General features: G+C 55.1%; 2 protein-coding genes across 5 annotated transcripts in view; both read right to left on the reverse strand.

Annotated features, from left to right (window-relative positions):
* Positions 1–1337: 1337 nt before the first annotated feature.
* WNT10A (Wnt family member 10A) lies at positions 1338–14692 on the reverse strand. Its single transcript, XM_011358575.2, has 5 exons — positions 14670–14692; positions 13758–14186; positions 12459–12721; positions 5048–5427; positions 1338–2677 (listed from the first exon to the last, which is right to left on the reverse strand). Exons 2-5 carry the CDS (start codon positions 13868–13870, stop codon positions 2180–2182), a joined length of 1254 nt encoding a protein of 417 aa, XP_011356877.1. The 5' UTR covers positions 13871–14186; positions 14670–14692; the 3' UTR covers positions 1338–2179.
* Positions 14693–20165: 5473 nt separating this feature from the next.
* The window catches only part of WNT6 (Wnt family member 6), a 14286-nt gene continuing 11313 nt past the window's right edge, over positions 20166–23138 (reverse strand). For 3 of the 4 annotated variants that reach the window (XM_023529755.1, XM_023529757.1, XM_023529758.1), the window contains 2 exons: positions 23046–23130; positions 20166–21469 (listed from right to left, as the gene is read on the reverse strand). In XM_023529755.1, the coding sequence (XP_023385523.1) occupies positions 21008–21469; positions 23046–23130 (547 nt within the window). In that variant the 3' untranslated portion in view covers positions 20166–21007. The remainder of the gene's footprint in view (positions 21470–23045; positions 23131–23138) is intronic. The other variant, XM_011358576.2, reaches the window with a different exon arrangement.

A 23138-nucleotide genomic window follows, 5' to 3' on the forward strand; every position in this document is an offset into this window, starting at 1 on the left:
TCCTCCTCCCTGGGATGGAGAGAAGAAGGGGCCAGAGAACCCAGCCCCCACAGCTCTCTCCTGGGTGAACAAGAGGAAAGGAATGAGGCAGGTGTGTCTGGCTGTTCCTACCTACCCCTCCTCCCTAGGGACTCTCACCCGCCTGCCTGCCTATGGGGCTGTCTTTTGGGGGATGGGGAGAGAAACTCTGTATTCCACAGAGGCAGTAGAGCTGAGCATGTGGATGGAAGGCCATGCTGCCTTAGGCACATCTGGGAGCTGCTGGGATGCAGGCATTGGAAGGGAGGGAGCCGAAGACAAGCTAGTGGGGCCAAATCTCCCAGCTGGTGAGCCAACAGGGGTGTATCCTTTCTTTCTTACCCTTCCTCAGGGATAGGGAGACATGGGACGGGGTAGGGAAAGATGGGGAATTTGCAGGCTGGCAGTCGGGGAGAGGAATAAGACTTCATCCTTGTGTGATTCATCAAGAAGGGCACCATATTGAGGTGAACTGAGGCCGACAGCAGGATCCCCAACTGCGAGCAGCAGGAGGCCTGGATGAAGTAGGTGAACTATTCTTTCCCAGACATCCTGATCCCATCTTCCTCTCACCATCCTTCTCCATGAGGGTCTGTTCCAGAAAAACATCAGATCTGAGAGTGGAAGAGAGTATAACACTGGACCAGCTCAGCAGTGTTCTCATGGGTGTATGGTGGGGGGGGGCTTGCTGACTTGCCAAGGGCACCCTGAGATGGGGATCCGAGGGCACAAGAGACCCAGGAAGGATGTCCCACAGCCCCACCCCCAGCCTTATATACCCTGCCTCCCTTGCCTGGTCTAAGAGAGACCAGAATCCAGACAGTGAGTCTCCTGGCCCTCCCCCGCCACCCTCCTCCCGGCCGCACCTCTTAGCCCCACCTGCTCCCTGGGGCGCTGGGCTGGGTTGAGCTGGGTCTTGCCCAGGATTACTCCTCTCAGAGTGCCTCCTGTCTCTGCAGATGGGTGCTGCTGGGTACTGCCACTCGTCCTGGCTTGTGGCAGAGGCGCAGGCACAAGGTGGACTGCTAGAGCTCTGGCATCAAGAGCCCCCAATCCAAGCCCCTGTCAAGACCCCTTGCCTCCATCTAGTCCAGGCCTCATTTCTGGTTTGGAAGATGGCTGTCAACTTGTCCCCCTTCAGCCAGCTGCCCATCCATACAGCAACCCATGTGGGAATCTGACCATGACACTCACCTGCTCAAGACCCTGTGCAGGTTCCCATCCCTCTTAAATAAAACCCCAGCGCCTTACCCTTCCCTGGCCCGCCCGCCCCGCTCCTCTCCTGCCACTTGACTTCTTCACTCCAGTCACACTAGTCTCTTTTCTCTTCCTCAGAGCTTTTGCATTCATGTGGCCTCTGCCTGGAAAGCCCTCACCCTCAATCTGCGCGTGATTCTCATCATGCAGGTTTCAGCACCAGTATCAGAACTCTGAGAGGCTTTCCCAGACAAATGGCTTTATCTAACGGAGCCCCGCTCCCCCCAAATCTCTCTACATCCAGTACCCTGCTTTGTTTCCTTCACTGCACATAGCATTGTCTGAAATGTCCTTGTGTATTTACTTGTTTATTGTCCACCTCCCCCAGCCAGAATGTAAACTCCAAGAGGGCAGATGCAATGTCTCTTATTCACATCTGTATACCCAGCGCCCTTCATTCCCTGCAGAGTGCCAGGCCACAAAGAGTGCAAAATAAATATTTGTTAATTGAAAAATGAAGGGCAGAGGCCTGTCGGGGAGGGCGTCTGGGGCCTCTCTAGAATCACTGCAGCTCAATTATGTCCATTTCTGCTTTTTAATTCTCCTCCATCTGCCCATCAGCTGCCATTCATTCCCTCCCACTTCAGGGAAAGAGGTAAAGGAATGAAAGGAGACAGGCCTGGGGCTGCCTGGCTGACAATTGACCGAGGGTGTGGGGCAATCCCCAGCTCAACTGAGCAGTCTGAACTTGGGGTAGGAAACAAACAGGAAGGCAAATCAGTCCTCTAGCTCACGGAAGTGAGTGGTGGGGCCTGGTGATTGCGAACTCCACGACCCTCAGAACTGGGAGTTTCCTATGACATCATGTGGTCCAACATCCTCTCCCAGGAGCCAAAGCAACACCGTCAGGCCAAGGCCATAAGCGAGGGGTAGAGGGCCAGTCTCAGCGAGGGAAGCCTTCCGCTCACTTGCAGACGCTGACCCATTCGGTGATGCGGCACTCCTCGCAGACCACGAAACAGCACCAGTGGAAGCGGCAGTGGCAGCGCTCACTGCGCGTCTGGCGCAGGATGTTATGGCCACGACCACAGCACATGCTACCACAGCCGTCGGGGCCTGAGCTGCTCTTGTTGCACAGGCGGCCCACGGTGCCCGCAGAGTCCAGGCGCGGCTCGTGCTCGCAGAAGTCAGGCGACTTCTCGAAGTAGACCAGGTCGGCGGAGTTTGCCCGGCGGCGCGGCCCGGGAATGCCAGGGGCCGATGAGGGTGCCCCGGCGGGGCCCGGCTCCAGCTGGCCACCGTTGCGGTTGTGCGGCCGGATGAGCGTGGCGCGGTGAAAGCGGCTGCGCAGCAGCGCCCCCACGGCGCGGAACTCCGGCGTCACCTGCCAGCACGTCTTGAGCTGGCAGCTGCCTGACGTGCCGTGGCACTTGCACTTTCGCCGCATGTTCTCCATCACCGCCTGCAGAGGGAGGCACCGTGAGGGGTGACGCCAGGGGCCAGCCACACCGCCCTCCTTCTAACACTAGACATTGGCCTGTGAGAATCAGAGGCTTTCGAAACCAATTCCATTGAACAGAGGCAAAAGCTGAGACCTGAAGCAGGCTTGGGAGGCGGGGGTGGCACAGCTCCTGAGCCAGACAGTCAGGAGAAGAACTCTGCCTGCTCTTCTGCTGCTCTCCGCCACCTCTAGTCAGGCCAGGCCCTGGGGGAATTCCCTCCTTCCTGCTCCCCTCCTCTCCTGCTCCACTTTCCCCAGCACCTGCAGGGGGCCCTTGGGGCTTGAGGCTCTTGCTTCCTGAGGGGGGATCCCAGATCCTCAGGGAAATTCCCTCTCCTTCCATCCCTCAGGTGGGAGCCAGGAGCAGGGGTGTACTGGCCCCACTACACCCCAGCCCCAAAGCCTCTGGCCTTGCTCCAGGCTGTTAGTAGGGGATGCAGGGAGTTTGAGAAAGCCCCTTTCCTCTTCCAGGCCCTGCATCCCTTTGCAGGGAGCCTAAGGAGGGGGCAGGCAGGAGTTGGGGAGACATTCCTTCCCCCCATTATACTGGCTGGGGCTCATTCTGCCCAATGCTGAGTGCCACATCTCCTCCTGGGAAACAGTGAACACCAACAGGGTCCAAAGGCTCTACGTGAACACAGAACGGGAACAGAACCCAGACAGCCAGACCCCCAACCCAACGAAAGTTGAGAGAGAGGCTCCCAGACCTCCAAAGGAGGTAGTTCCTGGAACACAACCTACCATGCCCTGCCCAGTTCTCAACCTGCTCTGGAGTCTCCTCCCAAAGAAGCCCTGGGCATTATCCTCACCAGAGGCCCCAGAGGAAGCTGACCACATCCTCCTCTCACCCCGCTCCACTCCAAAACCACACCCTCAAACAGGGAGAGCAACGATCCAGGGCCCTCAAACCTGTAGTAAGGCCGTAAGAGAGGAACCCTGCCTCTTTGAGCCTTAAAGGACTCCAAAGCTTGTATGCACAGCCTGTGGTGTCAGCACCACATGGGAACCAGCCCAATGCCTCCGCTGGCCAACAGCTCCAGAACATCTGCTTCCCACAGGCAGCAGCCATTAATTAACCAGTTTAATGAGGAGGAGGAGTCAGTATGGGCTGGGATAGTATCGAAGCTTGGGAAAAGAGCTGCATGGACAGGGCAGGGCTGGGTGGAAGCTGGACATGACCTGAGGATGGATATGCCTCAGTTTACCTCACCTCTAAGTTAGAATGGGAAGAGCTGAATCAGCTTGGAGTCTTTGTGGAAGAAGAAGTTGAACCAGCCTGAGCTGAGAGGCCAGGAGAAAGGGGAGTGAAAAGAAGGTGCCAGCCAGAGCAAGGAGAAGCCAGGACCAAGGCCTGAGCAGGCCCAGCTGAGAGAAGGCATCAGAGCCAAATAGCCAGGAAAGGAGGATGCTGAGCTACCATGAGGGTTGAGGAGGGATGGTAGTGTAGGTGAGCAAGTAGTGTAGACCACACTCTAAGCAAAAGAGCATGGCCTCAGAGCTCAACCGCCTGGAGATAAACCCTGACTCTCCCACTTCCTCACTAGTTACATCGCCTTGGGCAGGTTTAGTCTCTCTGCACCTCATTTTCCATATCTTAACCCGAGGATCAAAATAGTACCCTCATAGGTATTTGGATGGATTAAATAGGCTAATAGGTAGGAAAGTGTTCCAGATAGTCTAACACACGGTAAGGTAAGCACTCAATAAATGCAGGTTATTATTCCTTTCTTTCTTCTTCTCCTTCCCCCACCCCAAATTAATGACCTTTGAGGTAGTATGAGCATTTGAGGGTAGGGGAGAAAGGAGAAGGCGACTAGGACACAGTTCCACAGTGGCCCCTAGGAACCTCGCTTTGAGGAGTTCCCCACTGTGCACAGAAAGGTTGGGAGAAGAGGGGAGTTGCAGCAGAATCATGGAACAGAATCATGGAACACTAGAGCTTAAGGGGCCTTATGGACGATCCAGCTCAACCTATTTGCTTTTAAAGGGGAGGAGACAGAGTGGCAGCGCCAGTCCTAAACCCCGGAGGTCTGACTGCAACCCAATCTCTCCACTGCTCCCAGAGGAAATAGGCAGAGCAGGATGCTCAGCAGAGGGTGAGCTAATGAGGGCAGGGGATGTTTCTGCCTTCTATCCCCAGGCCTAGTCCAATGCCTGGCACATAGTAGAAATTCAATGCATTTTTGTTGACTGAATTAGGAGGGGGCAATAGGAAAGTTGCTAAGTGAGCAGGAGCGGTGTGGTCCCCAGCGGAGAGACAGGCTGGGGCAGGGGAGGGGCTCTAGGCAGAGGGATTTGGAACAGGGGTAGAGGATAGGGGGTGACTCTCACCTGCCTCCCCACTCGGTTGTTGTGCAGCCTCATGCGTGCGTGGATGTCTCTGTGAGGCTCCCGGGAGTCCAGAAAGTCCTTAGAGAAGCGCTCCCCGAAGCCCACGTCAGGGCTGCAGCCGCCCCACTCCCAGGAGTCCTGCAGGCCAGGGCTGATAGGGGGCAGGGCTGGGTGCTCGGGAACCCCGTGGCTCAGGCCCTTACCACGCTGCAGCGCGTCCAGCTGCAGGCGGTGCAGCTTCCGGCGGAACGCCTCCTCGTCCCCGCGCCTGGATGCGTCGCAGCCGCACGCCCTCAGTTTTCCCAGGGCGCAGGCATTGGACACGGCGTGAACTACTCCCGCAGCTGCTATGGCATAGGCAAAGGCGCTCTCTCGGAAACCTGCAAGTAGAGATCCAGGAAACAATGGTTCTGAGTAGCCTTGACATCCCATCCTTCTGCCTTCTCTGTGCAACCTTCTCTTCATAGGAAGGGAAACTGAGGCCTGGTGTAGGAGGGAGGTCTGGTACAGAGCACAGACAGAGTCAAAGTGGAGCAGAAATCATATCAGAAGTTCTGCACAGAGGATGGGGTGGCAGAGGTCTCCCCTATAATCGCCCCCCCTTTTTTGTACTACCTTCCCTGTTTCATTAACATCACCCTTAGCAAGTTCAGAACATCACCCTTAGCAAGTCTATACCTCTCCTGTTGGACGAAAAGTATCTGGGAAACATTCTTTTTAAGACCAGGGACTTAATCTATTATCTCTCACGTGATATTTGCATTTTTGAAATGAGCCTTCAGAAAGAAGGCAAAATGTAACCTAAAAAATAAATCAGCAGTGATGGAATTCCAGGCCCCAGGAAATGTTAATGGACAGGAGGAGCTGGTGTACTTCTAAAGCTCCTGGGCCCCAGATCACCTCCCTGGTGCCTCCCCCTCAGGTCCACCACAGAACCCTCTCGGAGGGCCAGATTTGAGAGGCAGAGAAATAAACCAGCAGAGCTTCCTTCTCTCTGTCTACACGACATCCCTGAAGTCTGCTCAGAAAAGTACACTACCCAGCCACCTGTGGTCAGTCTAGGTCAACTGAAGATTATTTGAAGGATGCTGGAAGTAAGCCCATGCCCTGCACAGGGTCAAACATACAGTTGAAAATAGGGGAGGGTGAGCTAAGGCAGACACTGTCCCTGGAATGCTGGGGGGAGGGGGACGGGGTGGAGGCACAAAGACTCCCTGATGAGCCACTCGCAGGGGGCCTGGGTTGGGCCAGCCTGGCCACTGACTTGTCTACACTGCTTTCCTCCTTGGTGTTCTCAGCCTGAGCTATCCTCGGGGAAGGCCCTAGTAGGTCTGGGCCTGTGGCAGGGGGAGGCCTACTTGCAGAGGAGGTCTGGCTCCCAGACCCACCAGCTTCTTCTTGCTTAGTCTGTGTCTGAGAAAGGACTAGTTAGGACCAGGTTCTGGTACAAGACTCTAACCAGCCTCTGAACCCGAGAGAGTGTAGGCAATGGGAGACGCCAAGAGCAATGCTGGCCCCCATATGGAAGAGAATCCACCTGTGCCATGGGCCTCTGTTAGGGAAACCCAAACCTAGCCAGAGGCCAATGGCCTTGGGAGAGGCAGAGATTCAGGGAGAAATCTCTGGGTCCTTCTATCCTAGCATCAGACCAAGAGGACACCAGGACTGGACAGAGATCTTAGCCTAATCCTACCCCTAATACTTACTATCTGCATCACAGGGCCCTGTCCTCCTCTCCCTGCCCAGCCAAAACAAACAAACAAACAAACAAACAAACAAACAAACAAACAAACACCCCAAGGTGTATAGTGGCAGTTAAGAATATGAACTCTAAAGCCAGATTGCCTGGGTTCAAACTTGGCTCTTCCACTTACTAGATATTAATAGCTATGTGACCTTGGCCAAATGGCTTGACTTCTCTGTGCCTCAATTTTCTCCTCTGTAAAACAGGGTTGTTATTATTATCTGCCTTATTGTCATTCCAAGAATTAAATGAATTACATGTATATTTAAAGTGCTTAGAATAATACCTTACTTACAGTAAGTACTACATAAACATTAGCTACCATTGAGAAGTTCTTCCTGCTGTCTGACCTCACTCACTACTGTTTCAGATTCAGGCCAATGCTTCCTGTTACTTCAACCAAGGACAGAGCCCAGCAGCTCCTGACCCACTCTAGCATAAATCACCTGGGCCATCAGAACCCTGTAAAGCAGACTGTCCCTCTCTAGCTTCTCTTTCCAGCTCATAGCATCTCAAGACCTTTCCATAAGAAGCCTAGCTATGAGCAGACAGGAAGGGCTGGGGATTGGGCTGGAACCTTCGAGGGGGTTCTGGGAATTGGTGGAGGCTGCAGAAGAGTAGACACTGCTCTGGGAGGTGGGGCCCAAGGAAGGCAGACTCAAGCTGGGGAGCACACCCTGTGTTTATCTCTTGCCTTTTATCTGTGGAACTCTGAATATTTCTCTTATTGCTGAAGGAGTCATCAACATACTCCTGGGAAAAATGGCAATACTCAGACCTCCAGAGGCACCCCAGGCCTCAGCAATCCCCCCATGGCGCGCGCACGCACACGCACACGCACGCACGCACACACGCACACACACACACACACACACACAGAGCAAAAAGGGGATGCCCAAGGTCACAGGGTTACAGAGCTGGACCCAGCCCCAGCTCTCTCAGCTCCCAGGTCTGACAACTTTCTGCGGAAGGGTATTTGACTCTAGGGAAGGAAGACCTGCGGAGTAAGAAACCCAGGTAGCCCAGTTCACAGTTCCTATGGCCCTGTCTATGCATGGCACCAGGAAAGAGCAAGAGACTAGTTTGCAGGGTTGTTCCGGGCCAACCATCACCTCCCAGGCTCCGCTACATTCAAGGACAGGCCTGAAGGAATATGGAGAAATGTATCCCACAGCCTGCAGAGAACACCCCTACCTATCCCAGGCAGCTAAAGATTCCATCTCATGGCCTCTGGTAGCTGGTCACAGCCTTTTGTAGGTGTGACCAGGCAGTGTTTACGTGGCCACCCTCTGTTCCAAGCATCCAGGCCTTGGAGATGTCCAGCCTACTGGGTCTGCCTCCACCTCCCATTCAGGGCCCCAGTTTCGGTCCTGGCCCCAACTGTCTGGGGCAGACGCAGGCACTGTGCCATCTGGCCAGCTGGAGGGGGAGAGGGGTGGGGCCATGGCCAGCTGGGCTGCCCCGAGCACTGAGGGGGGACTCGTTAAGATGCACAATTAGCCGCCCTGCCTTTGATCTGGGACAGGGACTGCCAGCATCTAAGTGGAGTCAGCTGCTGCTACAGGCTGAAGCCAACCGCCAGGAAGGGGCTGGGGGAGGAGGTTTGGATGGCAGGGGAGTGTAGAAGAGAGAGGATTCAGGAGCCGGTGAGAATCCCCGAGTGCTTAGAGAAGCTTGAGCTCCACCCATTTGAATCAAAGAAGGAGGGAAGGGGAAAGGTCTGGTCTCCATTCTCTCTGTGCAAATAATCTGTGCGTGCTTGTGCTCGTGTGCCTGGGCTGCGAGAGAAGGAGAGAGTTGTGTGCATGTGAGAACACTTAGGGATGACATTGAATATGGGTACATGTTTGCACAAACATAGGTGTGTGTGTGTGTGTGCGCGCGTGTGTGTGCGTGTGTGTGTGTGTGCATGTCAGTTTCATTTCTTGGACTACTCTTCCATTGCACCAGTTCACTTCTGGGCACACAGTGAGAGATCGTGGTGGCCTTGTAGCTTCGGAGGAAGTATGGCAGGAAGTTGAGTGCAATCTCTAAAGTGAGCTGGCCTGCATTTCAGTCCTGGTTCTACAGCTCACTTACAAGCTGTGTGACTAATGGCAAGTTACCCAACTTCTCTTAGCTTCGTTTGTAAAATGAGGATAATAATAGGACCTACCACATGGAGATTGATTGATGACCCTAAAGTATAGATAAAGTGCTTTTAGAATAGTGCCTGACTCACGGCAAGTACTTCGTATGTGTTGGGTGCCATTAGAATAATAAAACCTTAGCTGATCCTGGGATATGACTGCCTGTGTCCCTGTGTCCCCATCTGAGTGCCACCACATACTCCAAGCCTGGAGACCTAGGCATAAAACAAGACTCCTTGAGGACAAATCTAAAAGGGAGATGGGAAAAGAAAGAGCCAGCGCCTTGGAGAGCAGAGGCTGGACTATCAGATTGATGGCCTTCCCTGTGCCGGAGCATGGCTCACAGCTGGGCCTCATGCCCCCTCTTTCCATGTATTCTGAATGGGACTGGGCCTCAGGAAGAACAGTACCCCAGGACCTGCTGTGTGACTCTATTACACTCCTTTCCATCAAGCCTCTCCCTGTCTTCTCATCCCCTCTCACTCCAGGGCCCAAGTCTAGCCCGAAGCAGCCCCTTCCTCAAATCTCCCTTGGGTCCCTGCATCCTGAGTGGGAGATGGATGGGTTCTCTAGTCCTCACAATGAAAAGCTCTCCTCTAGCAGATGTTCTGCCCAATACCCCACCCGCCCAGGCACCAACCATCTGGGTCCTAGAACAAAAAGCTGGAGATAGCAGTGCCCTTGGCACTTAGGTCACAGCTGACCCTGGGCTCGGTAAAGCAGCTGGCCTGGACTGGGAGCTCTCCTACAGCTTTTTTCTGACTCTTTCTAGGCCTCTAGATGCCCTTCTCCTTGTCCCTCACCCCTCCCCCCAGGCTCCAGGACCACCCCTTATGCCCTCTCTTTGGCTGGGTAAAGCCCTATTATATGCCCTAACCTTTCTAATCACCCACTCCAGGTGCTCCATCTCCCTTCTCACTTTCTCCTACATTGTTAGAAGCCCAACCCATCTCAAGGAAGGTGTCCGGACAATTAGATGACAGTATTAAGATGGAAGGCTCAAGGGACCACCTCCTCCCAGCAGTCTCTGAATTTTAAACATGGCAGAATACACCTTAAAGAAACTCCATTAGCAGCCAGAAGAAGGCTCAGCACCCTGATATTTCACTTAGGTGAATCTGAGGTCACCCACGATGGACAATCCATAGCTTAAAAAGAAGAGAGTCTTGGGGAAGGGCCCAGACAGGGCCTGGCTACCACCAAGATTGGTTCCCTGGGATTTAAATTTAGCTAGTCTTTGAGATCATGAGCCTAGATGGACCAGAAAATGACCCCAACGAGGGTGAACCCGGATGTGGAGTAAGGAAAAGGCACAATAGTGGCCCTTGAAGGGGAAAGTGGCAGTTCTTTCCAGAAGCCCAGAGTCCTCTCCGCAGAGACAGAGGTTAAAATGAAGTGTCCGAATGCGGGGATCAGGAGCTGCAGAGGTACAACCGGGTTCTGAGGCCGGTGGAATGTGCCCTGGTCAACTGGTGGAGGCTGGATCAGCTGTCCCATCCCCTCCCCAGCTAGGTGCCTCCCGCCTACCCCCACTATCCCTGGCAAGTCTCCTCTTCTACCCCAACCTCTCCCCTGACAGTCCCCCCAGCTCACCTCCAGCTTATTAAACTGCAGGTGAACCCAGGAGCGCCTGGCGCCATTCCAACCGAACGTGCAAGATTGCTCAGAACTCACCCCTAGTATCAAAGACCCCATGTCCTCCACCAGGCCTCATGGGCCCTCACGAGGCACAGGACACCTGGGTTCACTCACTCTAGAGGGAACAGGAGGACCAGAGGGGAAGAGGGGACACTGAGGCCTGGGAGAGGGGTGAAGAGCTTGCTTCACCTCATGCCTCCCAAAGTAGCAGGGGTGAGAACCCAAGCGCCAGCCCGAGCCCCCAGGGAGCTGAACCTGAAATTATTGTGTCCTCATCGCTGGCCTGGCCTAGCGCTAGAGGGAGATCAGGGTTTTGGGGAGCGTGGGTGACCTAGAAACCCGCAGTGGGAGCGGGTGAGCGCCGGCCAAGCCAGGCCAGGGCATAATAGATGCAGAGGCCTGTCACTTCGTGTAGGCCAGCGCGGCCAGCAGGTAGCAGTGGGGCGGAGCGCCCGGCCCAGGATGGGGTGGTCAGCCGGGGTCCGGGGCCACTGCTCTCAGACCGCTGAGAGGCTTGGGGCTGCAGGGCGGCCGGGGCCAGAACACGGGGCCGGAGCGCGGGCCGGGATTGGGGAGTAGGGGGGCGCCCTTTCGGGAGCTGCGCGGCTGGGCCCGGGAGCCGTCTGCCGCGGCCCGCGGGGATTAATTCGCGGCTGCATGCCGCCACACGCGTCGGGCTGGGCTCTGCCGGGGAGAAACAGCGCCCCAGGCGCGCGGGGGAGAGAGAAGGTAGAACCGCGGGGGCGGAGCCGGCGACCTGGGGCTGGGCTGGCACAGGCAGAGTGGCCCCTGACTTGGGGGCCCAGGGAGTGCTCGAAAGGATCCTGGTGAAAACCGAAAGGCTCTGGCTTCCTAAGTTCTCTCTGAAGTTGAGGGTCCATGGGGTGTGACTCTGCCAAAAGCCTTAGTCCCCAAAGCCAAAGGGTATAGGGGTATCCCTCCCTCTTCCTCCACAGTCAACTGAGAATTGGACAAGTCCCAAGGAGCCAGGTTCCCCCAGTGCCCCCACACAGGGTCCCCACACAGTCTCACCCAAGCAGCTGAGAGGAGGGACAGATACCTAGCTTGGCCCATGCAGGAGGCAGGACCCTCATCTTTCCCAAAAGACTCGAGTCAAGACCTAAGGTACTAACACAGGATGTGAATGGAAATGAGTGACAAAACCTCCCATTGTCTCCAGCCTAAGCCACTCTAGGGGTTGCCTGGGTGGGCCCTAGGTCACCCAGCAGTAGGGGAGGAAAGACAGGAGTGAGCTGTGGTTTCTCTGAGCTGTGAGGGGAAGAGGAATTGTCAGGGCCGCCTGGCCTGCTGGGCATGAGGCATGCACACACCTAGTACCTCTGATTCAGAGAGGGTTTTCCGGGGTGGCGAGGATGACACAGAGGCTGGTGGTGCACCCCGCCAGGAAGAGCTCCTGCAGAAGCACAGACCTTTTACCTGCCCAGGCTTTCCTCATCTATGCCACTTGGCAAAGTCCCCGACCCCTCTTCATGCTGATTCTGTGTACTTTATTACAGGCTCTCCAATCTCAAGGCTGTTTGCTAGGTAGAGAGTAAACTGAGACAGGTCACAGATATAGATATTTCCTGGGCCTGAGATTTGCAGTGTCAATGACAGGGCAGGATAAACCAGGAGTCCAATTCTCAGGCATGGAACTTGCCACCCTCAGCCCGCATGGCTCAGCCTGGAACCACATCTGCCCCATTTGTCTGTCCCCACCCCCAGACACACACACTGGGCCTTTCTGAGATCAGATAGAAGCAGGAGAGCAGGATACTGGCAGATGTGCACCTGGAGAGGTTGCCAGCTTGAGGAATTGGGTTGGGGATGGCTGGCAGAGAAGTCCTGGGGCGGAGGTGCTGTATGGGTCAGACAGAGGGGCAAGGTGAGGGGCAGCTACCTCTGCTGAAGATGGGACTCTCGTAGGGGATCTTGTTTCGAGTCTCGAGACTAGAGCAGTTCCAGCGCTGGTCCCGGAACTGGTGCTGGCACTCGTGGATGGCAATCTGGATGCCCTGGATGGCTGAGGCAGCCACATCAGGGTGGCGCACACACACCTCCATCTGCCGCCTGCTCAGGCCCGGCAGTGTCAGGCACACTGTGTTGGCGTTGAGCACAGGCTCCGGGGGAAGGCGGAGGCCCAGAATGTCGTTTGGTGCAGACCTGCAGACGTGTGGGGTGGGGGTGGGTGAGTGTTTGGGGGGCTAGGAGGACCCCGCCTAACAATACACGGTCTGTCCTAAAGGTCATAATTCCTCCCTTCCAACCTTTGCCTTTGAAGTTTGGGCTCATTAGTATACCCTTAAAGCATTCTCCTTTCCTTGACCTTCTCACCATTATCCCCTCCAACAAGACCCACCCAGCTGCACACTCACAGACATTAATATGTGCAAATGCACACACATCCAAAGTGCCTGTATTTATAAGTACATCCCCAGGCATAGATGCTCACATATGCAGCCTTTCCCAGGAGACCCCTCCCAAAGACAGGTTTCAGACAATCATATTCTCACAGACATACTTCTGCACATCGAGGGGGACACACAGGCTCAGAAACACTTACACACATGCACACTTTATTAAACAGCCGCACACACACATACAGAAAGACACTTGCAAGTACACACACACATTCATCTTGATATACATCGACTCATGAGCTCTCACATTCACACATATATGCACACACAGACTGCTGTTTACAACACAGCTTGCTGGGCTCACTGGAACACACACACACACACACACACACACACACATGCACACACACTGAGAACCTTTCCAGCTGCAGTCTCCCATTGACCCCTCCTGGGCTATACCCTTCCGGCCCCCAACCCCTGCCCCTGTCTGGAGGCCATCTCCAAGGTGGGGCAAAGCATTTTGAGCTTACTCCTGGGGTGGGGGTGCATTCCCCCAGCACAGCAGGGACTCCAGGATAGCATTTGCCCCCTAACCTATACCCTCCCTTCTAGTAGCCATCATTCTCCTGGGCACTGCCCTGTCTCCCTGAACTGCCCATATTCTGTCACCAGTTCGACCCCCTCCTATGAGGGCACTGTCTTTCACTGCGCACCAGGCCTTTCCTGCCATACTGATCCTCCCTCTTTCCGGGGTCCTCTGCCCCAGTAGGAGCACCAGAGGCCCCTGTGGCTGGGGGTCCCAGCTCTCCAGGAGGGCGGAGCATAAGGTGAGGTCTCACCTGGGCACAGCGGCAGCGAGCAGCAGTAGAAAGAACAGGAGCGCGCAGAGCGCAGGCCGTGGCTGGGGCCGAGGTTGGAGCCGAGGCCAGGGGCAAGGGTGGGTGCTGCCCATGGCGCGCGCCCTGTGGCGGGCGGGGATGGGGGGCTCACAGCCCGGTGGGATCGATGAGTCAGGGGCGACGGCGCATGATCCGCGGGGGTCGGGGCGGCTGCGACACACAGCTCCGACTTGGGTCACGGCTCCGGGAGCAGACGGCGCCTCCCCGCTCCATGGGGCAGCGCCCCCGGGCACCGCCCTCGGGGGGGGGGGTTGGCGGGCGGGCGCACCGGGCACCTCCTGGCACAGGGGTCCGGGGAATTTCCCGAGGCCCCCCTGAGACGACTCCCGGTGCCTCTCGAGGGTAAGGGGGGCCCGGAGGTGCTGTGAGCTGGGGACGAGAGGCTGGGGTACTGTGGAACCCCCCAGCGCAGTGCCGCGAGCCTGTGCTTCCAAGGGCGTGTGAGGCGGGCCGGGTTGCGGGGGCGGCGCTGTCTGTGGCCGGCCCCACAGCCCAGAGAGTGAGTGACTGTCCCGGCTCCGGGAGCTCCGCCGCCTCCCCTCCCCTCCCCCCACCCCAGTAAAGAATCTCAGGGCTCTACCCCACGTGACGTCACGACGCGGGGGGGGGGCGGTGTGGAGGCGTGTACACTTCTTGAGGCCACTGCGTCCGCTCAGGACTTTGGGTGGAAGCGGCTGGCCGCGGAGAGGGCAGGGGAAGGAGAGGTGTTGGGGTCTGTGCACACCCGCCCTGGGAAGGTGTCAGTGCGCAGGGCGTGCTGTTTTGTGTTTGAAGGTGTGTTATTGGGAGGTGTGGGTGCCTGGCTGAGACGCAGCTGCTGGAGAGCGTTTTCCCCCGCGCCAGTATACACACCTGCAGGGGCTCAAGGTGAGGGGATGGCCCCTCTGCTCGCCTCCCGGCTCCTCAGGAGGGAATTCCCAGGCTTGGCTGGTGAGACAGGTGTGGGGTCCTGCAAGGGGGTTTGGCAGCCTCAGGATCTTATTCTCCTTTGCTGTGGGACCTTAAACAGGTGCCTGCTGTTCACTGAGCCACACTCTGTTCCTTAGTGAAATGAGGTTAATGAGGCCCACCTCATCTCGTCGCCTCACCTAGCCAATGAAGGAAGAAATGCTGTGACTCCAGCAGTAAATGCTTGTCCGGGAGCAGATCACCCTGGAGTGGCACACTCTGGGTGGAGAAATTAGAGAGCCTTTTAATCCTAAAAGTGTGTTTCTAGGCCATCTTATTTCATCCCCTCCTATTTAAAAAAATTTTTTGAGGCTCAGAGAGGGTTGTGACTTACTCAAGGTCACACAGCAAGTAGGTGAAAGAGCTGCAACCAAATCCAGTTCACCTGACCCTGAGCACAGCAGGAGAGGCATTAACACTGAGTACTGCTTGCCTAGGTACTTCCTGCAGATGCTTCAGGTCTCGCTCTGGCCCCTGCCACTTGTACTTGGTCCTCTGGGAGCTCTCCAACACCACCCTCCTGACTCAGGTCCGCTCCTCTCGGGACCCCTTCCTGTCCTCCCACGGTAGCTGATTTCTGAGCTCAGCTCGATATGGGGTGAGTGTACTGGACCCAGGCCAGGGCCTGAGAGCCAGAGGGTTGGTGATAGAGGCTCCACCTTCTGTTTCTGGTTCTCGCCTGGTCCCTGATAGTGAATCCTACTCCCACTGTGGCCTTAGCTTCCTCTATAAAATGGGCGCAAGCCTCCCACTCTGTAAACCTCCCTCCCTCCCAACCTCACTGTCCCATCTGTCTGAAGAGAACCCTTCCTGGTTTAAGGACAAACTACCCAAGCCTCTGGGCTCTGAGACAAAGGGGGCCCTTTCCTGGAATTGGCCATCCCTGGGGAACTGGAAGAGAGGGGTGGGGCCTTCCATGTCCTCAGACTGTCAGGTGGTAGGGGCAGCCTGAGCAACAGCAGGCTGACGGCATACTCCCCCCTTCATTCCCCCATCTCAGCCAGCAGCCACCGCAGCTGTCAGGAATTAAGGGCTTGAGGCTGCTGGGGGTGGGGGTGGGGCAGTGGGGGGAGCAGTCTGGCTGGACAGCAGGAAAACAGCCGGGGGCAGGAAGCAGTCTGCTTTAGCCAGAGCCTTGTTTGACCCCAGCCTCCCCCTGCCCTCCCCACTCTCCCCTACCATGCCACAGGGACAAGGACAACATGAGACTAGAGTTTAGGAAGAGTATGGGGAGGGACAGGGCAGGACCAGACTCAACCTAGGAAGGAGGCAGGAGCCCAGGGTGGGAGAGGGCACCAGCAGGGACGAGCCAGGCTGGAGAGTCACACTCCCATTGGCTGTTGGGGAAACTGAGGCCCAGAAAGGATTAGGAACACACCCATTTGGAACATGACACCCAGAATGGGTTCCTAATTCTTCTTATTCTCTGTCTAGTGCTCGCATTTCCAAGGATCCATGCATCATATCTATCCCCTGGGATGGGCCATTGTGGGAAATACTGATTCCAGCCCCAAGCAGCTGAATTAGCCTTTCTAGAGGCAAGACCTGAGATTCTGCATTTCTAACTGGTATCTCAAGTGATTTTTGTAAGGATCATATTTGGGAAAAGCTGCTGACCTGCCTAGGAAACTGAATTTTTTCCTTTGGCCTCCTCTAATGAGGGAGGGTCTCTTTGTCCCCCTACCCTCCACTGTTCATGAATTATAGGACTGTACAGGAGAGAGAGAAGACACTTTCTTTGGAAACCCCAGGATTCAAATAATGATGCCCAAACCTTGCTTACACTCAGGTGTGCTTCTGGCCTGATGTCATGAGTGTCTAAAGGCACCCAAGCCTGGGACACCTCTGTACAGTCTAGGGAGAAGAAGGCATATGCAGGAATAGGGTCTTGGTGTATGTGGAAATGAGGACCAGAAAATGTGTCTGGGTCCCAGGCCCATCTGACGCATGCCATGGGCAAGCCCCTATCAACAGCCGCCAGGCCCCACCTTGGACCTGCCCTGGGTTCTGGCCCTCACCCAGCCCCGGCCCCCACAGCCACTGCCTGAGACCACAATTACAGGACCCACTGGGTTGGGGTGGGGGGCACCAGGGATGAAAGGCAGCTTGGAGAATGGTTCCAGCTGTGGTGACTCTGGAGGAGGTTGCAGGGAAGGGAGGGCTGGAGAGGCACCAGAGTTAGAACAGGTGGGACCCTCATAGCCCCAGCCCAAAGCAGGCCAACTCAGTCCAGATGCTCTGCCACACAAGTTTGTCTTGGTGAAAAATAGGGAAAGGAGTCCTAAACTGCTAAGGGAGCTCTTCGCCCTTTTGTCTGGGTCTTAGGGACCACCACCCATCAACAAGGTAAGGGGCCATAGCTTGCCGCTTTAGTCTCCCAAACTCCTTATATATTTGGTCATTAAAGGGAAGGGGAAATGCTTCTTGAGCCCTCAGCCTCAGGCTGATCCTGGGCTTTCCAGATGGCCTACCCACCCATCTGCTCGTACTCTGGCTGTTCCTGATGTGATCATGCACACATCTGGGGCATCTCTGTGCTCTTCTCCCAACTCGCCAGCTCCACATGTCCCCCACCAGTCAGTGAGTGGGAAACCTTGATGGCTTAGACTGTGCCTGGGGCTGAGCAACTGGGGGAGCAAGGGGGGTGATGTCCTGGAGCATTTCTGATTTCTGCTTCCAGCTGCCTTCCCAAGCAGCAGTGCAAGAGCACAGAGCCATCTCTTAGCAAAGAAGACCAGGAAAATTGTCAAAATGGTACTTCTTGAGCCATTACTCTCACCCGCCACAAATGACAGTTCCTAGACTCCTTCTGGGCTTGGTCACAGAAGATGGACAACTAATATGTGACTAGCAGTTTGAAGATTTCGGTGTACTCTTACAAAGTACTGAAATGCTACCAGGCACCCACATTTTAGAGATTAACTGACTTGATCAAAGTCGAGGTAACAAATTAGGCTTTTTTTTTTTTTCATTGTATCATACTACTTTCCCTAAATTACTTTTAACCTGCTTGGGTTGGTGTCAATTCATTCCACACCCTCAGTTTCTCTCTCTGGCATCATGGAGAAGGAAGTCCATTATCATCCACCCCATTCCACTCCCCTGCCAGGATTTGGAAGTAAAGAGTGGGAGGTGAGCATCCCAGCCCTAGGTCTGGGCCAGCCCAGAGGTCCCAGACAGTCTGCAACCCTAACAGCTTGACCGGAGCTATCTGTGGATTTCCTTGCTTCCTTTCATCCTACCCTCTCCTGCCCACTACTCTGAGTTTCCCAGCAGTCTCGCAGATTCTGTCGGTTGGTCCCTTTTAATAGGGAAACTGGGCTCAGTGCACCCCCTGGTGGTCTCTGAGAGAAGTACAGGAAATTATTGTAAAAGTACCTAGCGCAGACCTCTGGGGAAGGCAGTGCTGCGCATATAAACTCTATCTGCAGGGAGCTTTATTTCGCTTCCATGTGGCCCACGATGCCAGTTCCACTCTCCCAACTTGGTAAGTAATCCAAGCTCGCTTGAGTTGAGAGGTTGTCAGTCCAACTTCTTCATGACACTTCCCCCAAAGCCCAGGCATTTGACCTGAGGGAGCCAGGAGGAAGGAAAACCCAGATGCTCCTTTCTTCCCACAGCAGCCTGATACACCCCTCCACCCCAGACAGGTTACACACTGGGGCCCCAATCTGATCCCTGAGGGTTGAACCAGGCTAGGTTCTGCAGGGGCATTGTGCTGGAGAGAACAGATACACTGGAATCCATGTTTAGGGTCTGTCACATTCTGAATGAGTTCCCCTTCCTTCTGTTTCATTTGAAGAGTATTGCTCTCCTCCCTGGCCTCCATTCCCTGTGGCCTTAGGGGGCTGCCAATCCCAGTCAGAGTAGCACATCTCCCTGGACACTGCTTTTGGTTCAGGAATAGGCAAGTGAACCAAGCTGACCCAATCAGAGTCTTCCTCAGGACTTCTTCTGGGAAGGCCATTCCTTTTCAGATCACCGGCTCTACAAATGTAGGCATAGGGCCGCCTATATTTAGCAAAAGTCTATCTGCAGCAGGAGAGAATGAGGACGGCGTGACAAGAGGGGCAGAGATAAGCAGAAACAATAGATATAGGGGTAGGAGCGGGAGAAGAGACGTACAACATCCTTTGAGCCCCTGGGTTCAGCTGTGCCTGAATTCAGTCTTACCCCTGGACTTGCCAGGTATAAGACCCATTAATTAATTTTGCTTGGCCCAAGCTAGTTTGAGTTAGGTAACTTCATTTGCAATCAGAACCTGCCTAATAGCTGTAAAACATCCACTGTCTAGCCCCATTCTCACAGTAACTACCATTGAGTAAACAGAAATTTGACATAAATTATTGTCTCAAATGCTGTGTGAAGTGTTTTTCATAGTTTGAAATATCTTCTCCACAATTCTATGAGAACATGGGATGGATTATGATGGCTGCAAATTCTCTGCCACTCTCCCACGGAGAGGTGGAGTCTATTTCCCCTTTCTTTGAGTTTTGGCCGGGAGTGCCAGCAATGCTGTGCAACTTCTGAGGCTGGACCTTAAGAAGAGACTTGCAGCTTCTGCCTTTGAGTTTGGTACAGCTTATTTTGAAAGCCAGCTTATGTAAGAAGTCCAATTACACTGAGGCCACAAGGCTGTGAGGAAGCCCAAGCTAGGCACATGGAGAGAAGGAGACCACGGGAGAAGCTCTGAGGCACTGGACATATATGAGTGAAGCCTCGTGGGCTGTCCAGACCAGCCCAGCCTCCGTCAGAATGCAGCCAAATGAATGACTACAACCAATGGTTCTTCCATAAGAGGCAGAACCACGAAGCTGAGTTTTGCCAATTTCCTGACCTAGAGGGTCGTGAGGAGTAATGTTGGGGTTGTTTGTTATGTAGCAATGGATAACTGAAACAGGATGATATTCCCATTATACAGGGAAAGAAACTGAGACTATCATGGCCTGTGCTGTAAACTTCTAAGCAGGAGCACCAGCTTCAAACCTAGAGCACCTGAATCCAAAGCTCTTGCTTTGCCCTACATATCTTAATGAGGGAGTCATTCCCCCACCGCAGTATTTGGACTGTGGGGAAATTTGGGGCTCTGAATCCCAGACATTGGGCCATACCCTCACTCATTCTCTCTGGAGGAAGATGGGGGCATGACAGTTAGCTCTGGAGAACTCAGAACCCCAAACCCTTCCTCTCTTCCTTTCCCAATTACCATCAGCTTCCCAAGAAAGAACTAGAAGGAAGAAAATGTGATTGGGTGCCAAGAAAACTTTGAGACAGCTTTTCTGCGTCTCCTTCTCAGTGTAATTAGAAATGCTGTTCTGGGCACTCTATTCAATGTAAATGGGATTGAAGTTAGTTTCAATGGTAAGTCTTATGTTACTGATAACATATTTCATCACATTCTACAGTTCATAAAGTGCTTTAATCCTATGGGCTTGGGTGGCCCTAAAAGTCTACCCACAGGTTCCCCAGGGGTCACAGAAACTGAAAGGCAGATAAAAGTGTCACACACTCCTAGAATTAAGATGAGGGCTGAACTGAAAGCTCAGTACACCATCAGAAGCTTCTGGTCCTTTCCCCAGGTCTTCTCAGTCGGCTCTTTTAAAAAGGGATTGCTACTTCTTTCCCAGCTTGCAGATCCAGGCCCTAGCTTTGTAACAAGAGTGAACAAGAAGAATGCTAAGGAAAGATCTGGCACTCTTCATGGCAGCTGCCAGGAAAACCCAGTCTCATAGAGTGAAGATAGGGACCCAGGTTGATGAGTTCTGAATAGCTAGTTCTATCAAAACTGGCTCCCTTTAGACAATTCCAGAACCTGGCCCCATGACAACCCGCAGGAGACCGGACCCCCTCCCAAACTGTGGGCCCAGGACTATTGGTTTAAATATCTTTATTGCTACTAAACTCACCCACCCAACCCGTGGCCAGCAGTTCTGAGGTGTCCCGCATCCAGAGGCCTAGTAAAGGGCTCTTTGGTTTCCATCTGGGGGCCAAGGAGAGAGAGGGCCTGTATAGTCTCCCCCAGAAACCCCCAGAGCGCTTCTCGAGGCTCCCTCGGGTGCCTGGGCCTTCCTGGGCGGTCGTTTGCCTCAAGCCTCTCTCTCCACCTCACAGTTTCCAGAGGCTTGGGAGATGGACTTTCACTCGGGGAAGCCGGGACAGGACAGCGCCCCCTGCTGGAGCCCAGAGGTCGCGCAGGTACCGAGAAGCGACACTGCGCGTAGTTTGGAGAGGCTGGCGGAGGGTCAGAGGCAGAGACTGAGCTCCTTGCGCACGTGGCAGCGGTGGCACTGCACTACGCAGCACCAGTGGAAGCGGCATAGGCAGTTCTCCTCGAGCTGCACGCTCTCCTGGCGGTGCCCGCGGCCGCAGCACAGCAGGTCGCAGCCGCTGAGGTCCGGGGCACTGCTGTTGCAGGCGCGGCCGCGCGTGCCGGGGGAGCCCGTGCGCCGGTTGGGGGCGCAGAAGTCAGGCGAGTCGGCGGCGTAGAGTAGGTCAGCGCGGCCCGGTGGCTTGAGACTGAGGACAGCAGGCAGCAGAGCTTTGCCATCATTGGTGCCCATGACACGCGAGGCGCCGTGAAAGCGCTCGAGCAGCCGCGCGCCCACCTCGCGGAACGGGGGCAGCTTCTGCCAGCAGGTGCGCAGCGCGCACGAGCCCGACAGTCCATGGCACTTGCACTCGGTGCGCATATGGCTCCGCACGGCCTGCAGGGAACAGAGGAGAGGGAGATGCGGACATATGGAGAGTGCGGGGTGCGAAAAGGCCCAGAGGATCGACGGAAAATAAGATGGGGAGAGTGGGTGGAAGAGAGGAAAGAGCAGGGGGCAGGGGAAGGAAAGCGAAAGCTGGGGAGAAGGAAATCGGGGGAGCGACAGCTCCGAGAGGAGGAAGAATGAAACGGATGGAGGAGCAGGAGAAGTGGGGCGTGGGGGCCAGAATGCAGCGCAGAGATTCCGAGATCCAAAGCCAGGGAATCGGGGAGAAAGCAGAATGGACAGCAGGGGCGAGATTCTCCCTGGAGGAGGTGGGGAGGTGGTCGCTGTCCCATCTTCCTTCTTCCTGCCAACCCTCTGGGCCCCAGGCAGGGCTGACAGAGCGGAGACTGAGAGCTGGCTCCACCACCCCTCCCCAATCCTCTCTGACAGGTATGTGGGCCTGTCAGGACATTCTTCTCTGGGCCCCCTTGTACCCCCCTGCCCAGTGCCTCATGCCCAAACCCTAGAGGACACAGGATGTGTGTGGGGGTGACCCTAGAGCTAGAACCTAGACATAGGGTGCAGGAGGGCCCACTGTGGATGCACTACTGAGAACTGGAACCCAGGAGTCCTACCCTTTATTTGCTATTTGTGTCTAAGAGTCTCAACCCCACTAGAGATTTATGGGAGCAAATGACCCAGGAAGATCATCTCCGGAAGCTCAGAGTCCAGGGGCCGATCTGATCTACGGATACTTGTGTCCTCTTCTCCCTCCCAGGCCTTCTCCTTCCCCCTGGAAACATGTGACCCAGACGGCTTTCTTGTCCCTAAACAAGACCTCGGGGACCCTCCTCTTTGTGGAGGGAAGGGGAGAGGCTGCCAAGGTCCTGTGTGGGGCCTGGTCTGGGGTTGCTGGGCAGCCAGTCGACAAGAGCCCAGATGAAGTCACGGTTTTCTTGGCCTCTACCTGATCGCCCCCCCAGCCCCCACCTCCACCAGGATCTACTCCTTTCCAAGCCCGTTTCCCCTTGGGCCTGCTTTAGCCCCTTTCCAGACCTCCCTCCTGTCTCCCAGCTCCCATACCTCTAGACCCCATAATTTTGCCCCAGCTTCTATCCTTTCTTTCATTCCCAACCTTTATCTCCATCTTCTGTCCTTGTCCTGGCAGCTATATCTCTACCTACCCCAAGCTTTACCCCACCTGTCCTGTCTCAGAAGTATGCCCACCCCCCCAAGTGACTCCATCTTCTAGGCTGGCCACTTCACATCCCACATGCCCATCCAGGCTCCTAACCAATGTTCCCAAGTGCCCCCCACCGCCATGCTGGCTCCCAGACATTTAACACACTCCTACACATACATACCCTTATTCCCTCACACGCTTCCACAAATGCGCTCCCACACACACACCCCACACTCTCCCACACCTGCCCGCCCACATTCACACACTCTCTCACATCCACTGACACACGCATACTCTCCTACATCCATCCACTCACACATGCTCACACATTTCTACATGCACACACATATCTCCACACTCACGTGCACACACCAGCTCTTATATGTCCCTGCCCATACTCACCAGCCGGCCTGCCTCATTGTTGTGAAGTTGCACCAACACACGGATGTCTCCACGTCCCCGCTTGTGCTGCGCATCCATAAAGAGCCTAGACTT

The sequence above is a fragment of the Pteropus vampyrus genome, unplaced genomic scaffold (genome assembly GCF_000151845.1).
Source record: "Pteropus vampyrus isolate Shadow unplaced genomic scaffold, Pvam_2.0 Scaffold42, whole genome shotgun sequence".
NCBI classification, from domain to species: Eukaryota; Metazoa; Chordata; class Mammalia; order Chiroptera; family Pteropodidae; genus Pteropus; species Pteropus vampyrus.

Coding starts and splice junctions, on each gene's coding strand:
- WNT10A (XM_011358575.2), bottom strand. CDS start 13,870: ATGGGCAGCACCCACCCTTGCCCCTGGCCTCGGCTCCAACCTCGGCCC. Junction 12,722..13,757: donor CTCGCTGCCGCTGTGCCCAG/GTGAGACCTCAC, acceptor ACACGTCTGCAG/GTCTGCACCAAACGACATTC. Junction 5,428..12,458: donor GAGTCCCATCTTCAGCAGAG/GTAGCTGCCCCT, acceptor CTCTACTTGCAG/GTTTCCGAGAGAGCGCCTTT.